Here is an 18,400-nt window from a genome sequence, read left to right on the forward strand (position 1 = left end):
CAAATTATAGCTAAAGATACCATTTCTTGTTAGAAAGGAAGCCAATCGAATTTTCTGTGTTTGCATTTGTCATAACCATGTGCTAAAGATTTCCACAGCGTAATAACTACCCTTACAGTGAAGAACCCTAACTTGTGTCAGTGGTTGTCCGATATTGATAGCACAATGAGTGATGCTGTGTGGTTGTCATTTGTTTGTAAGCTGCTTTCCTTTGTCTCTCAATGCAGTGTGCAACTACTACAGCTATGGGGACCTACATTCCTTGTGGATGTCTGTCAAGATTATTGATGAAGATACAGTAAGACTATATGCTGCAGAACTGGTGACTGTCTTGGGTAAGCTCAACACACTGGTTATTATCTTGGCTCATCGTAGATGTTAAATTATATACAGAATTAAAATATTGTGTAGTCTGTATTTTCAGAACCTCTAATATACACATACACTCATTGGCCATTTTAGTCTGCACATCTTCCTAGTGCTGGGTAGGACCACCCTGAGTTATTTGTGTCATGGATTGAATAAGGTGCAGGAAAAAATTCTTAGAGATTCTGGTCCATGATGACATGATAGGATCACGCAGTTGTTGCACATTTATTGGATCACATTCATGCTGCTAATCTCGCATTCCAGTGCTCTTCTAGACTGATATAGAGACTGTAGAGGCCATTGGAGTACATGCACCTCATTTAATTAACAGAGCATTGATTTATTTTTATACTCTGTGATTTTACAGACAGAACCCAATCTCGTCTTCTGCTCCTGTAACCCATCTACTTCAAGATTCAATGTGCGGTGCTGATACTCTTCTGTACACTACTGATGTAATGCATGGCAGTGGTGTAACTAGGGTATTTGGAGCCCAGGGCAAGATGAAAAATGGAGCCCCACCCCCTCCATATGTGTGAGCGCCAAAAAAGTGGTGGGGGGGGCAAGGCCACGGAAAAATTGGGGCGTGTCAGCATGACACACACCATTTCTCGTCACTCTGGGAACATTCCTTTCCATTCCATATGCACCTTAATGTCCCTAGCAGTAGTGCCCCTTATGCAATGTTCCCAGTAGCAGTGCCCCTTATGCAATGTTCCCAGTAGCAGTGCCCCTTTAGCAGTGCCACATGTAGTAGTGCACCCTTATTTAGTGCCCCCCAGTAGTGGTCCCCCTATGCAGTGCCCCTTATACAGTGCCCCCAATAGTGCCCCTTATACAGTGTCCCCAGTAGTGGTCCCCCCCATGCAGTACTCCCAGTAGTGGTCTCCCTTTGGCAGTGCCCCCATAGTGGTCTCCCTTATGCAGTGCCCCCAGTTAGTGCCCCTTATACAATGCCCCCCTATGCAGTACCCCCAGTAGTGGTCCCCCTATGCAGTGCTCCCCATAGTGCCCCTTGTACAGTGTCCTCAGTAGTGGTCTCCTCTATGCAGTGCCACTTATACAGTGCCCCAGTAGTGGTCCCCCTTATGCAGTGCCCCTTATACAATGACCCAAGTAGTGGTCCCCTTATGCAGTGCCCCCAGTAGTGGTCCCACCTATGCAGTGCCCCCAGTAATGCTCCTTATACAGTGCCCCCAGTAGTGCCCCTTATACATTCCCCCCAGTAGTGGTCCCCCTCTATGCAGTGCCCCTTATACAGTGACCCAAGTAGTGGTCACCCCATGCCCTCTTATGCATTGCACCCAGTTGTGCCCTTATACAGTGCCCCTTATACAGTGACCCCCTATGAAGTTCCCCCAGTAGTGGTCACCCTATGCAGTGCCTCTTATACAGTGCCCCTGGTAGTGGTCCCCTCTATGCAGTGCCCCTTATGTAGTGCTCCCAGTAGTGGCCCCCCTATGCAGTGACCCCAGTAGTGCCCCTTTTACAATGCCCCCAGTAGTGTCCCTTATACAATGCCCCAGTAGTGGTCCCCCCTATGCAGTGCCCCTAGTGCTGGTCCCCATTATGTAGTGCCCCTTACCACTTACCATCTGAGGGGGTTACACCAAAACAGCAGAGCTGCTCTGCTATTTTGGTGTCACCCAATCGGATGGTGTCACCTAGAAGCCTGAACACGGAGAGAGGCAGGGAAAAGACTGTGGGCTGCCCCAGCAGCTACTGGAGCACTGGGGAAGCCCACTGTGTGCCGAGAACAGGGGAAGTAACTCCCCCAAGAGCGTCTCACATACGGGGGTGTAGCTTCATGGGTCGAGTACAATGCCCCCGCAAAGCCACAGCCCCTTTACGCATGTACGTCTTCGGCGAGCAGAACGACTCCCTCCAGCCGCACCAGGTGTCATACACGTAAGTGATGCCTCTTGCCCCTTACATATACACAGACACAGACAACAAAAAACAGTAGTGCTCCCCATTATACAGAGCCCCCAGTAGTGCCCCTTATGCAGTGCCCCCTATACTACAGTGCTCCCCCCAGTAGTGGTCCCCCTTACGCAGTGCCCCCAGTAGTAGTCCCCATCTATGCAGAGCCCCCAGTAGTGCCCCTTATGTAGTGCCCCCCCCATGTAGTGCCCCTTATACTGTGCCCCCAGTAGTGCCGCTTATACAGTGGCCCCAGTAGTGGTCCCCATTATGTCATGCCCCTTACATATACACAGACAAAAAAAAAAACCACTTACCTGAATCCCCACTCCTGCTGTCATCCACTCCTCCGTCCTCCCGGCCCACTCGGCACTATGGCAGAGACATCACTGCGGGAGCCGGAAGGTGGAGGGTCATGATTGAGCTCAAGCCTGGCTCCGGCCATGGGTGCAACAGCCAATGAAAGTCTGTCTGACTCTCATTGGTTGCTAAGTAAGAATGTACTTCACAGCGCCAGTGTTGGTGTGCTTGTTTTACTGTATAGTGTGGACTGCGGTCCGCACTGCAGTAACTGAAACGGACCTGGACCACAGCAGGCATCACCCCTCCCCCTGCCGCCAGTCTGACGGTGCCTATGTTACGAGCTCTGGACGACCCCCCCCCCCTCCCTAGTTACGCCACTGATGTATGGTTATATTAGTGACTGTCACCTTCTCGTCACCTTGAACCACTCTGGCCGATTATTCTAACCTATCTCAACTATCTCATTAACAAGGCATTATCTTCCACACTCAGCTGTGACTCACTTGATGTTTTTTCTTTCAGATCAACAGTTTCTGAGATACTTAAAATACCACATTTAGCACCAACAATCATTTCATGGTTTTAGACAGGGGCATATTCAATTAGGTGCGAAAAGCAGTTTTTGTCTAAAAAGTTTCGCCGGTGACATAATTGCGCCAGGCAAAAAGTTATCCCCGTATTCAATTCTAAACACTTTTCGCCGGTGCGGAAAGTCAATACATTGGAATAAGCAAAAAACATTCACTTATGAAAGCTGTCGAAAAAAGTACAGAATTGGGGTTTTGGGGTGAAAACTTGTGGGAACCACCCTGCACCCTTGGGACAGCCCGCCAAAGGTAAACTGTGTCAAAAAAGTTTTAAAAAAACATAAGAACACCCCAATAAGTACCTTCAATTTGGGGGCGAAAAAAAAAACAAAGTTGAGGGACAAACTTAAAAACTAGGGAAATAGACTGCAGGGGAGTCCCCAAGTATGCCTCAGGTGTTTTAAGATTGCAGGTGCTTGCAGCAGGTGGATTTTTTACATTTTTTAAAACTTCACATTAGCAACTGAAAAAATACTTATGCAAAGTCGCTAATAGCAAGCAATTGAGAGAACTAAAGTACCCGGAATAGCTTTATTAGAACATCCCTATAGTGATCCCCTATGTTAGTGCAGCTTTTCAGGGGGTACAGACTGTTTTCCCCATTTTTTACAGTACTTTTTGCTAGTTCTTAACTTGCTGGGTGCCGTTTTCGCCGCTTTGTAATTGAATACGGGGATAAGCAGTGATGCGCACAATACTTTTTCGCATGGAAAACCAGCGAAGACGGCGAAAAGTACTCAACTTTCCCAAACTGGCCTCTTGACCATGTATGAATGCTTTCTTGCATTGAGTTGCTGCCATATGATTAATTTATTAGATATTTCAATTAACATACAGGTGGCTACTAATTGTATTTCCACCTGCCAATAGTAGTTACCAACCTGATATCTCTATCACTGTTGGCAATTCGACAATCAAACCCATCCCACAAGGTCGCTGCCTAGGTGTCATCCTTGACTCTGAACTGACCTTTGTCCTTTGTCCTCCACATTCAATCTGTATCATGATTTATGTTACACACATAAAAAAACATATTCAGAATACGACCACAGTGTCTTACACAAGACACTGCAAAAACTCATTATCTCCCGCATTTATTATTGTACTAGTCTCCTTACTGGTCTTCCCCAAAAGAGACTCTCATCACTACAATCCATTTTGAATGCATTTGTGTGACTGATCTTCCTCGCCAAACGTTCATTGTTTTCTGCTCTGCTCTGTCAGTCTCTCCGTTAGTTACCAGTATTTTACCAAATTCAATATAAAATACTTTTACTTACACATAAGGCTATTAACCAAACTACACCAACATACATCTCTTAAATTATCTCCCACCCAACCTCTCCGCTTAAGATCTGCGTCTCTCATCCACACGTATTACTTTCTCCCGTTCACAGTTACAGGGCTTTTTTCGGGCTGCACCCTCTGGGTGGAATACTCTCCCATGCACAATAATACTTTCCTCTAGTCTCCGAACCTAAAAGAGTTCCCTGAAAACTCATCTCTTCAGAGAACCTTATCAAATTCCAGAACCACCCACATAACCTTCATAGGCTATCATACTTAATTACATCCACACTATACAATCCACACATAACTTTACATGTTTTCTCTTTCTTCACTTTCACATCCTTCTGATCCTTGGCCAGCATTCCTGTGTGACTGGGTCATACAGCCCACCAAGAACCTCTGCAATATGGCTGGACTAATAAGCAATATGTAGTACATAACCTTGTGTATGGATGTCTGTTTCCCTATAGACTGTATAGGGCCCTCTTTCCTCTACGTCTGTCTGTTAGAAACCAGTCTTGTTTTATTACTGTTTGTTCCCAATTGTAAAGCACAACTGAATATGCTGCGCTATATAAGTTACTGATAATAATAATAATAATAATGTTAAAAATCCATATAGCAAAATTGTAGGTTTAGTTTTCTTAAGCCACATGTTATTTGATTGTTAGAAGCCATGACAACATAGTGAATATTGTAGGTATTGAATATACTATGATACCTGTAGCAGAAAAGCCAATTTCACATCAGAATGGGCATAACTGCAAATTATATTGTATTAGCAATAACATGTAATTTTTTTCATATGTATGTGAAAATCCTTTGAACTGTAGTCTGTGTACTCTAACTAGCAGGAGGTCTGGTGTGTAGAAAGGTGACAAGTCTTTGAAGCTGGGCAAGAGAGGTTATAGGAAGGTCTGTCTTCCTGAGTCAAACATAAACCTGTTTCAATGTAGATGGCATAAAATAAATATGTATGTGCATTATATCGCAGCTGGCCAAACCCTTCCTAAAAACAGTCCTTAAGAGCCCTGTGATCGGTTTGGGAACAATGATCAAAAAAATAGCTGTTTATACAGGGAGACACTCAGTCTCTGGAGGTGTGAATCTCTTCACCTAGTCACTGGGCACATTTATTAACTGAAGCCTGTTTCCCAAACTTCACATAGAGCTGAATGTGTAATTAAAGAACCCCTGCTCATATGGCCAGGAAACCCTGAGCTTCAGCCAGCTGAACAATCCACTCTGAGCTGAAAAGGGTTGAAATTATCCCCAGGGAGGGGATGAGGGGGGTGCATGGAAAAGGCAGGCATAAAATGTGAGTCCACCTTGATCCACGCATTCATTCTGCATGAGGCTATCAAAGGTTACAGATGATCAATAATTCGTCACTGAGAAGACCTCATCCCAGAACCATTTAATCCAACGTGATCCGAATGGTTTGTTTCTACCTTTTTATTATTTGATTTGATTTTCTGGAAAGTGTAATTCTTTAACATTATTATATTCTTTGTAACTTTTTGTACATAAGCTTAGAAGACCATCTTGAATTAAACATTAATTCTAGTTATGGATCTACCTTATGCTTTAGCATTATATTCTTCTTCTGCTGGTGGCAGTTACCAGGATTAGTTAACCACACATGCTGAGGTAACTTGTAAAAGTCACGGGCAGTGATTCTCAGATTGGCGTATCTGGAGGGTCGACACGCAGGACCGTGACAATACCAGAAATGTGTTTGCTTATTGTCTATTTTTTTCATTTTTAAAAGAGAACTAGTATGCAGTAGCATTTTTCTACTAACAAGGCAGTTTATCTTTTCATCCAATATGCAAAATAGCAGTGAGTTCTTAAACAGAGCTGATTAGAGATTTTAGAAAAGGCAAGAAAGACAATACATTTCACACTACTCTGCGTCATATTAAATTGTGTTTCAGTGTATAGCTCAATTTCAAAGTACAATTAGAGATTATTTTTGTATAATAGAAGAGGAAGATGTATCAAGCTTTGGAGAGAGGTAACATGGAGAAGTTTCCCAACTAATCAACTACATATACACTTTATCTCTCTCCAAGGCTACATCTCCCCCTTTATAAGTACTAATGCTGTTAAAATGATAGCCAGTTGTTAATGATTGTGTAGCTGCCTTCGTAAATGCCCACATATCAGACCAAAACAACAATTATAATGAGACTGGTAATTTATTAGCTTCATCTAAAAAGATAATGTAGTTATTTCAGTATTAAACTATGTGTGTTTTATCCCCATAGTTTATCTTCATGATTTGGGAATCATACATCGTGATGTTAAGGTGAGGACATTACTGCATACTACAGAATAATAATGAGAAGGTGTACCTTACAGTAAGTGGATATGTAATTACACTTTAAAATGTATTTGTGTATCATGTTAGAAATGTATTTAATGAACAATTACCCAGCCCTGTCTTAGAGCACATCTCTTTTTCACTGGAATCCTCATTATTACTTAAGTCATACTTGCCTACCCTCCCGCATCTTGTGGGAGACTCCTAGATCAATGTAGAGTCTCCTGATGCCCTGGAAAGTAAATTAAAAACCTTGCATTCCCCGGCACCTTTTATGCCACTGCAGAATGAAAAGACTCTGGCCCTGATTCAGAGCCGCTCGCTGCTGGCGGGCGCTCGCTCTGAATCTGGACGTTTTTTTTGTTTTGTTTTTTGACTCCGGCTGCTTGCAAAGCTGTGGGTGACCACCCGCAGCTTGTGCGAGCGGGCTGGAGACCGTCGCGATTATTGCGACCATCGGGCTTGCAACGAAATCCTGGGGTAGGGTCTAGCTGCCGCAAACCCGAGTGGACTTCCTGCTCTAATAGAGATGACACTAGACACTAGTGATGTCAGTAATCCCTTTCCAACGAACGGCAGGCATTCCTAAGGGAACTCCTGCATTTGTCCGGCCTCCCCCCTACCCGCCCACAAAACGGGGCGAGCTGTCAATCAACATCGACATCCGCCCCGTCACGTTGCGAGCCCCACAGCGACTGAACTTCAGTCGCTCAGCGGGGCTTGTGCATGCGCACGCCGGATGCGGCGCATGCGCAGGGCATTACCATCGAGCCGCTTGCAAGCGGCTCTGAATTGTACCCTCTATACAGTGTGTAAAAGACACAAAAGTGCGAAAGTACAACATTGGATATTCGTGGCGGCGGCCAAGCATCTTGCGACACCTGGTGAAAGAACTCTAGGTGAATGAGGACACATCTGTAGGAAGCAGCCATTGAGGTAGTATAAAGAAATAGGTAAACCCTGAAGAAAGTGATTTGTGTAACTGACTTTAAATAACTTTTTCCTGCCAAGACATTTCCAAAATAGAAGCAATTTTACTGTGTACCAATTACTTCAATTGTTGAAATGTGAACAGTTACAAACGTACATACAGTTGATAAGTTAAAATCTTTGACTTTATCATTTTAATAGTTTTCTGTGTGTAATAGGGATCTTCACAAATCCTACTGTTACTTTAAGAATTTTGTTGTTTCAGATGGAAAACATATTGCTGGATGAGCGCGGTAAGTGATGTCCAATAACTATTGATTCTGCATAGTGTTTAGGATCACGTTTGGTTAGATGACCATGTTCAATCTACTTTTAGGACATTTGAAGTTGTCAGATTTTGGACTTTCCCGACATGTTCCTTGTGGCGAGCGTGCCTATACTATCTGTGGGACTCTTCAGTACATGGGTAATTTTTTACTTAGACAAGATTTAGGGGTCTATGTACTAAGCAGTGAAAAGTGATGTCTGTGATAAGTGCCAGCCAATCAGCTTCCAACTGTCATCTCACAGGCTGTGTTTGAAAAATGACAGTTGGGAGCTGATTGGCTGGCAACTTATCACAGCCTTATCACTTTTCACTTTGTCACTTATCACTGCTTAGTACATAGACCCCTTATTATTTTTATGTGAGGTAAATATTATTAATAGCTTCTTATTCTTTATAGGAGTATCATGGAAGAAAGTTTATTGATAATGAGTAAAATTATAGGTATGGTTATCTACCATACAGAGGCAGAACTATGGGAGACAATGCCACCACGCTCCAGCTCTGAAGGGGCACCTCCTCCATTGTCCACAACATATTCACCCCACTTAGGACTGTAATTATATACCTGGAGTGTACCGTCACGGCCACCCAATACATGGCACCCCTTCCCAGCACCTGAGAAGCCACCATACACTAGTGCAGACTGGAGCTCCATGTGAAACCATCAGCTGCCGCCTTCTTCTATCTATAGCCTGTCTGCATGTTTATTGCTACATTACAGTGTCAGCGGCTGTGATGGGGGGGACTTAAATCAAAAAAAGTGTACAGTGTAGGGAGCATATGATATGAAATGCCACCGGTGTTGAGTGCAGAGTTCAAAGGAAAACAGACTGGTGGTCTCTCAGTTCCCAACAGGACGGCTGGCGTCTGGAACAAACGGTCCAGTTGTTGTGCCACACTACACAGTACGCCTCTGCATGCACATAAACATGTATATCCAAACCTGGAAGTTACAGCGGTTAGACCCAAGCACTAACATGGCACCATTAGTAAAGATGGATAATGCGGCCATCATCTGGTTTTATGGCTGGTATTTTCTTTATCCATTATCACTTTAATAGGTGTAAAATGGCCATTAAAATATTAGTTATAAGGAAAACTTAAGTCATTGTGACCCACTCTACTAAACAGAAACTTTGTGTTAGACTTACCCACCATTTTATTTTCTCCAGGGCAAACACAACAATGGAAACCAAGGGGAATGGCAAAAAACAATCTGAACAAACTGGCAGACAGTTGAGATATATCTGGGCCCATTATAGCCCAAGTGATCAAAATCATATTGGACTGGAAGTGATACAACACTGCAGAACATCCTGTCTTGTAATGTGCATCAATCACCAGCTGACTGTGTATATTTGTTTGTTTTGTATATGGTCAGACAAACAATGTGGCAGTAATGTGTGTGACCAAATTCTATACAAATCTGGTCGTTTTACCTTAACATGTCACCACATTGGATAGATTTAATGCCATATACCAGTCATTTACAAATTGTTTGTACTATATATTTGCTTTCATGTGCATTATGTCTATGTTGCTTTTCTAGCTCCTGAAGTCCTGTCTGGGGGTCCTTATAGCCATTCAGCTGATTGGTGGTCCCTAGGTGTCCTGTTATTTGCTCTGGCAGCCGGAGAGGTAAGGGTAGGAATAAGTCTTCTCATCGATCTGCTTTAGAGAGATGATCCTAACACAGGGCACTTGCTATTTCTTCTGCTTTTCTAGTTTCCTGTTCCACCTACCAGAGACCACACGAGCATGCTGGAAAGTGTTAATCATGCAACATACAATATTCCAGGGACTCTAAGCAGAGGACTGTCACACCTTTTAAAGGAGGTATTTGTGTTCCAATCACTTTCATACACGCTTGTTTCCCATGGCAGCCATGATATGTCAGTGGAGGGTAAATTGCATGTGTTTGTCGGAGTGAGGCAAGAAGGCTGAAGTACCATAATTGTTACATGGGATAGTATTAGTGCAGCTGGTAAAAAGAGGGTCTTAAAATAATGTTCATCCAGCTGCACTAGGGGCTTTGATCCTGAGCTGCATTCCACCCTATAAGAGGTAGGGCGTGAAAATACTGATGAATCCTTCCCCATATTATTATTATACAGGGAGGTCCATAAGTGTGCAAACACCCTTCTAAAAAGGAAATAAGTAAGGAAATATTAATCCAGTGTCTACACATATGATATGGGGGAAACGTTTTAGAGTATGTCACCAGTACTGCGGCCATCTTGAAATTGGCTATCTTGGATGCAACTCTAATTTTTTTAAAATTGGGAAGGCAGTCCTGTAACAGATGCAGAATTTCACAAGAAAAACAATGGTGTCCTTCGTTTAATGTATGTGTATTCATTCTCGAGCTGTCATTGTCAATAATGTCACTACCTGAAAAAGAAAAAACTTAGTTAAAACTCGACAATGAATAAAGATACGTTAAAACGAAGAACCCCATTGTTTTTCTTATGAATTTCTGCATCTGTTTGATATGTCACATGACTACTAGACTAGGATTAATACAGGGTGGTCCATTTGTGTGGAAACACCCGTAGAAAAAAGAAAATGATTAAGGAAATTATAATCCAGTGTCTATCTAGTAGTCATGTGGGCAGGAGGATGAAGGGATATACTTAGGAAAGGAATGGGTAAGGGCTTTGTGAGTGAGTGTAATAAGTATGAATTGGGTTCTGAAGGGGAAGGGGAGCAGTATAGGGCTTGAAGGAGATGGGAGGCAGATGTAATACTTTTGGGGAGGAAGCTAAGACGTGCAGCATCATTGAGGACAGATTGGACTGGAGCTAGGTGGGAGACAAGGAGGCCAGATACGAGGAGGTTACAGTAGTCCAGTCTGGAGATAACCAGTGAGTGGCCTCCACTCAGGTGGTTGCTGGGCTCCTCTACTGTGACCTTGGTCAACTGGAATTTCAGTTTACAGCACACATCAGCTGACCGGGGTCACATACCAAGAGCCTGGTGACCATCTGACCAGAGAAGAGAGCTCACCGCTCAGCGGACCCCTGGGTGCAGCCAAGTGCAAGTGGAGGGCCAAGGGGGATCGTGGTGGATCGAGTGGTAGCGCTACCCAGCGGCTGTGCATGTGTGGGGACATTTCCACTGTATTGTTTTGCAAAAAATATAGTGAGAAGTGTGCGGTGATGATCCTCAGGGACAAATCTTTCTTGCAAGCTCTGTCTCTGCTTGAAAATCTTCATATTTCCTAAATTCACAATGTGAATTTAGCCGAAAATATCACACCACATTTGAAATGCAGATTGTAGTAAATCGGAGCCTTGGTGTCTTAGGTACCTTCAGGGTGAGAAAAGGGTCTGTCCCTGGAGATATTTTTGAGATGGCAAACAGCAGGACTGTGAAACATACTGAGGGGTTATTTATCAAAGCTTTCAGAGAGATCAAATTTAGAGAATTAAGGTACTAACTAATCAGCTTCTAGCTGTCAATTTACAGACAGTGGGGGAGATGTATTATAGCGGCATGGATCGTGCCGCTGTAACTGTGCCTGCTTCGCCTCTTTACTGAGGTGAAGCAGGGAGCAGTAACGATGAGATCTATTAACATCTCATCAGCCGGAGTTGGGGGGTGTCCACAGTGCATCAGCAAGCATCACAAGATTTTGCGTGCAGCCAGGGGCAATGTTGTCCCTGCTGTGGTAATAGGGGAACAACAGCTGCAGCTGACAAAATAGATAGCTGCAGCTATCGGAATGGTCAGTGCCACTGACCGATCATACATTGGTTGGCACATCGGTGCGTTATCTTGTAGATAACAGCACCGATAATGACAGGCCTTTTTTCCACATTAATACATGGGGGAGAAGCGGCATCAGCGCACATAATGTGCGCTAATACCACTAATCCCCATTTTGCCAGATAATTTATCTTCCCCAGTATTTGGCGGTCCCGCTGTGCAGTTACTGCAGTAGATTCTCATTTAGTGTCAGAATCCACTGCGCATGCAAAGGACTCTGGAAAAATGGTGACTTACCTGTCCTTAGTGCAGAGCAGCACTAAGGACAGGTAAGTATAAGACTGTGTGTGCAGGGTGTGCGGTGTTGGCCCGTGTGCACCGCACACCTGCGCCCATTATAGATACGCCCCTGGTTAGGAGCTTTGATAAATACCTCCCTACTTGTGTAGTTTGAAGTAGATGGAGGAGTCAAGAATAACTCAAAGCAGCGCACTAGCGGGCTAGAGGAGATGGTGGTGCTGTCAATAGATAATGAAATTGTGGAAGGTGAGGTTATTTGGAAGGGTTGGAAGATTATCAGCTCAGTCTTAGACATGTTCATTATAAGAAAGCACTGGGACATCCAGGAGGAAATGGCAGAGAGACAGCTGGATATACTGTACGAGTGAGGAGGGAGGGGCAAAGGTAAATGGAGGAGAGGTAAATCTGAGTGTCATCAGTACAGAGTTGATATTGGAGACCAAAAGACTCGGTAAGCTCACCTAAAGAGGATGTGTAAATGGAGAATAAGAGAGGTTCAGACCCTTGGGGTACACCTACTGGTAGAGGAAGTGGTGGAGAAGCGAAGCCACAAGAAGAAACAGAGAAAGAACGATCAAAGAGATAGGAGGACAGCCAGCAGAAGGAGATGCAAAAGTAGAGGGTGGTCTACAGTGTCAAAAGCAATAGAAAGGACAAGGAGAATGAGCAGAGTAGTGCCCCTTGGATTTGGCAGCAAGGAGGTAATTGCTGACTTCAGTGAGGACAGTTTCTGTGGAGAGGATGAAAATCAGACTGAAATGGGTCAAGCATGGAGTGGGAGATAAGAAAGGCGGTAAGGTAGTTGTAGACAATCTGCTGAAGGAGTTTGGGGACAAGGGGGAGGAGAGAGAGGGGGCAGTAATTAGAGAAATTGTCAGGATCAAGAGTGGATTTTTTTAAGAATGGGGGAGAAAAGGGCATGCATGAATGCAGAGGGGACAGTGACTGATCAGAGGAAGATATTGGCAAAATGGGAGGAGGCAGGAGGGGTAAGGGTCAAGGGGGGATTACCGGATTAGGACCATAACTTCAGCTCCAGAAACTGGGGAGAATGAAGTCAGAGCAGGTATAATGAATGAGGAGGCTAGGAAGCGGCAGGCTGTGAAAGATGGTGATGGATGAACAAGGGTATGCTGGGATGTGATGTCCTGACATAAGGAATCAATCTTTGATGTGAAATGGATGGCAAAGTCAAGGGCAGAGTGTGTTTGAGAAGTGTGGGGGGAGGGAGGGTGTTTAAGGTGGCGAAGAGGCGATGGGGGTTGGAGTAGTGGGAGGAGATAAGGATCTTGAAATAAGACTGTTTACAGAGGAAACGGCAGGTCGAGAGCATAAATTTGAAATGAAGGAGATCTGCAATGGAGCGTGGTTGCCTCCACTGTCTCTCGGTGGTCCGTGAGAACTATTGCAGGTATCTGGTGCATTTGGAATGCCAATGATGAAGTGCAGATCTATGAATAGCCTCAAGGTTACGCTTAGTGATGGTAGCCTTGGCCGGCAGAGGCCAAGGAGTGAAGGATAAATCAAGGATAAATCAAGGATAAATCAAAAGAAAAAACAGCAATAGTAAGAGAGATGGTAATGCTTTGCATTCCCTGCCACCGCTTCCAGTATTTTTTGCACTTATGCTGTTTTTTTATTTTTTTTACAAATTGAGGACAGTTTCAGCTTTTCCCTGTAGTTTCTCACCCCCACCTCTATCCCGGCCACAGGCACGGATCAAGTGTGAATTACATATATTATATGTTTTGGTCAAAGTATGAACTAATACCTCATGTTTTCATTTTGCAAAATACACACAGACTTGCGGTGGTCAGGACAAGCGCTGACAACAGACTTTTCATTTTTAATTACACATATGTTTTACCTTGCATTCATGTAGAATTGATAGAAAATATGTCTCTTTAAAATTGGTTTGCCATAATGTCCCTTTAATCCAGGACACGTGTGAATTACACAGGTTCTGTGTCTGGATAAATTCAAGCCTGGATTTCACCTGGTAATAATCAGCCACAGAAGTTGTGTAAATCACAAGAGTCCTGGATTAAAGGTATATTATGGCAATCCTACTTTAAAATAATTACTGTAATATTTGAAATGTCTCTTTAAGCTACTTGCTTTAAAATTGTCCTTGATTCACAGATACAAGCTGGTGTCATAGGAAAATTACCAGGCAAATAATATCTAATCAAATGTACAGAAGAAGAATTTGGTTTTAAATGTTCTCATAACAAAATATTATTATTCAAGGACAAAGTTTATGATGTAATGCTTATATGTGCAGCGTAATACATAAACAAAAGTTTCCAAATGCATATAAACTGCTGTTTATTGCTATTGAAAAATTAACTATCTTAAAGACATAATAACGGGTTGATGGCTGAAAAATTACATAGTTTGCTATATTTCTATATAAGGTGTTTATATAATAAAATTGTTTTTCTGATCACATACAACATTGATTGCTGGTATATGTCTACCACAAGGGGCAGACTGGAATATGATTGATGTGCTGTAGCCTCCGCAGTGGGATGTAGTTATGAGAACGGCGGCCTCAATACGACATCCAAATCCCCACAAGGGACTTAAGGTAGGCGTTGAAATACCGATGCCTATCTTAATCCCAATGCCGGAATGCCGAAGGATGCCAGCCCGAACAAGGTAAGTCCAGGGCGCCCTTAGCATTAGCTGCAGGGTGTTTCCTCTGCAATATCCTCAGTCTTCCTGTCCCAAAACTGAAGTGTGGCTGAATACTGGCCACATTTTTAAATCCCCCCCATAGGCAGAGAGTTGTCCATAAACCATCCTAGATTACTGGGTTTTATAACTAAAGGGGATAATAAAATAAGCAAATCCGAGAGTCCTCCATTTAATAGGAGATAGCCATTTATTTTGTATAAATTTTAATTTTATTGTCATTATTTCTACAGCTCCTATGCAAAATCCCAAGACAGAGGCTGCACTATCTCCATCAATTCAAGAGTCATATTTTCTTTAGAGGACTAAGCTTTGATCATGCATTGCTCCAGAAATTCCCAGTTGACCTTGTCCTAACCATGCGGGGATCAGAGGTTACAGAACTGCCAGAATTCAATGTTTTTGAAGACTATGACAGTGATTTAACAGAAACCCTGCAGATTCCAAGCACATATACTACATGAAAGAAAAATTTTCATAGCAAATACATTCATTTCAATGCTACCATTGCCTTTTGATCAACATATACAGTTGAATATTAGCCAAATGCTTCCTTCAACATTTAAGGCTGAAGCCCCAGCAAAAAAGCTCAAATTACCAAGCAGAGTATGACAGTTAGTGGTTCATGTGAAATCATTGTACACAACTCTGTGTGTGAATGTATCCATCTGTAAAGAACTTTGTGCTTTAGTAGAATACTGCTGCAAACCAGTGATGCTGGCTATGGTTTCTGGATCCATAACTAATGAGATGTATATGTGTGATATAATATTTAGCTAAGTATTACATACAATGTTTAGATCTACATTCATTCCCTTGGATGAGCTAAACTGCTGTTTTTTATTATAGTATAGATTCTCAATTCAACTAGATTAGGGAGTATATATTTGTTACTGCATACTTTAAGCTTTGGCCCAACCCAGGACATTGAATTTGCTTGGGCTTCTCCTTCTGGTTTCTAAATGTATTATATTCTCACTTATTTTATGTATTTTTTTTACTTATTATTTAAATACCTGATAGTCTTCAAAAAAGGCAAATATCATGTCAGAGACACAGATGAGTGGCAGGAGGGCAGGATTATGTACAGGGAAAATGGCTTAGTTGGACAAGAAAATTAATTCCAGGCCTCGATAATCACCACATTCCAATCCATAGGGCTTTCTTACCTTATTGAAGTTAAATAAGACCTACATATAAATAAACACGCTTAATGCTGAGCCATATGTTATCGTTAACATAAGGTAGGCTTTATTATGAAACCAAAAAACTTGCCCACAATCAAAAGAATCAATTACTTATAACACCAAAAATATATGTAAATCTACATTTATTGTACAGGGGTCTTTTGTGCCTTACATTAAGGTACATGTTCTTACACCATACTTGCCAACTTTATAAACCTCCTCCCTGGAGGAGAAGCCCGGAGAGGAGACTCTGTTGATATCTTCGGGGGCTGAGGCTGGACTGTATACATCATTAGGCTGCACCTCACTACAGGAAACGGCCGCTATTCGCAGGTCTACGAGTAGGGGGAGGAGCTAAATCACAATTATTAACCACTTGTTAATTATTAACCACTTATTAGACAAATAAAATTTCAGTTATGAATAAAGGAACCAATGTTTGTAGTGGACTATAAAAACAAATGGAAGCACCTGAGTAAACGATGGACACCAAGCATATTGAAAGCAAGGCTTTACCCAGGTGTGGCTCATGCCATTATTAAGCAAATAATATCCAAGTATAGTCAAGGTCATATGGGAAAATGCTGGAGTACCTTGGCTGATTATAATACTGGCTGCAAGAGCGACCGCAGTGACCCTAAAAGAAGGATGATGTTGGGGTCACATTTGATAAGAGTTTCAGTGACCAAAACAACAAAATTTGGTTATGTTTCATAAGCAACAATGTCTAAGCTGTTATCAGCATGGAAATTCCTAGAGAAAAACAACATCTGCAAAGGACAACTGTCACGTTTGACTTTGAGGAATCTCCTGTAGAAGGAATGGAAGCTGAGATCCCAGGCTGGGGGAGATATCGGAGGCATGGGGCCTGTATGTAAGATCTCCTCATCCACGAATACCGGACGTTGACGAGACCTGTCCAAGGGTGCGGAATCTAACCTGCTGAGAGGTGTTCACCAGTGACCCCTCCAAGCAGTGGCGGATCCAGGGGGGGTGATTGGAGCGATCGCCTCCCTAGCACAGTTTGTGCGACCTTTATCATCTCTCTCCTCTGCATCATTAAGTTCAGAGGAGAGAGATGATAATGGCTGGGCTGTGCTGTGATCGGAGCTCCCTTCTCCCAGTTAGTGGGATGTCAGTGACAGGCTGTCACCTGACCCGGGAGCCTCGGAGGAAGCGATCACAGCCGACTCCTCACACCCTGTGATCAACTGTGTGGTCTAAACAGACCACATGCTGATCATTGCTAAAAAAAAAACAAAAAACTTACCTCTGTCTAGGGAGCGAAGATCGGGGCTCCGGTGATGTCCTCCCTCCAGTCAGCTGGTCTCCCGGCTCCTGCACTGTGAAACTGGTCAGCTGCTGCATTAAACAGCTGACCGTGTCACAGTGCAGGATGGGAGAGCAGCTGACCAAAGCCCGAAGGGAGAACATCACTGGAGCAACGGTAAGTGAAAGTAAAGGGAGGGATGAGGGGTCGCGGGGGAGGTGTTGCCATGAGGAGGGTGTAGCGGGGGGGTTGCCGCGAGGGGGGGGCGTAGGGGGTTGCTGTGAGGGGGCGGAGTTAATCATTAACTCGCCCCCCAATACAACAGTCTAGATCCACCCCTGCCTCCAAGCGGGATATGGGTTTAAGCTGCACCCAGCAAGCAAGTTGCGGTCCTTTGGTCAGGTATCCGATATCCAGGGGAATGGAGAAAATACAACAGTGGCCCAAGAAGAGTACTTCAGGAAGAAGCACAGCTGCACTAGAAATTGGTATCGAAGTTGTACACAAGTAATGGGTTTTTGACGCACTGCTGCTTCAAGAGGTGACACTAGTGATTGCGCACAGGTGAAGTGTTCTGACGCACTGTTGCACAATGAGATGACACTTGTATAGCACACAGGCAAGATGTTGGGACGCACTGTTGCACAAGGAGTTGGCACTTGTATAGCACACAGGCGAGATGTTCGGACGTACTGTTGCACAAGCAGATGACACGTAGAGACTCAAGGGAATCACGATACGGGAACCTGGAACGAGGTGACAGCAAGTATACACAAGGTAGCGACAATGCTGCTCAGGCAAACTTCCTGCTGTCCAGAGACTGGCTTTATACCTTGTGGTAGCAGATCATTGGTGGAGAGCGTCAGCTGACCACCGCCATACTACCATTGGGTAAAGGGTAATCTGGTGATGCAGACTGTCATATCTGCGTTCATGACGGCAACCGCAGTAACCAAGGCACGGCACGGCACACCTCATGGATGTCCACATGACTCTAAGTATAATGCTCAGCGTGTCACTCATTGCCGCACCTGACGTCTGACCACCCGAGGGATCAGGGGAAGCCAGTGCTGGGGTGAGTGACAGACGATCCTAGGCCGCAACCTGACAACAACACTGGATGGTAGCACATGCTACAGGATCAATATATGTGTATGTTTAAAGTGCAGGATATGACAGGAG

The 18,400-nt window shown here is 43.7% G+C and overlaps 1 protein-coding gene across 1 annotated transcript in view; it reads left to right on the forward strand.

Moving 5' to 3' along the window:
* The window catches only part of RSKR (ribosomal protein S6 kinase related), a 68,448-nt gene extending 51,030 nt beyond the window's left edge, over positions 1–17,418 (forward strand). Inside the window, exons 11-17 of the mRNA XM_088458997.1 lie at positions 228–335; positions 6,743–6,783; positions 7,994–8,021; positions 8,105–8,194; positions 9,606–9,694; positions 9,782–9,892; positions 14,995–17,418. Coding sequence (XP_088315123.1) covers positions 228–335; positions 6,743–6,783; positions 7,994–8,021; positions 8,105–8,194; positions 9,606–9,694; positions 9,782–9,892; positions 14,995–15,225 — 698 coding nt within the window. The 3' untranslated portion in view covers positions 15,226–17,418. The remainder of the gene's footprint in view (positions 1–227; positions 336–6,742; positions 6,784–7,993; positions 8,022–8,104; positions 8,195–9,605; positions 9,695–9,781; positions 9,893–14,994) is intronic.
* The last annotated feature ends 982 nt before the right edge of the window (positions 17,419–18,400 follow it).

This window comes from Taudactylus pleione, unplaced genomic scaffold (assembly GCF_031769625.1).
Source record: "Taudactylus pleione unplaced genomic scaffold, aTauple2 ptg000886l, whole genome shotgun sequence".
NCBI lineage: Eukaryota > Metazoa > Chordata > Amphibia > Anura > Myobatrachidae > Taudactylus > Taudactylus pleione.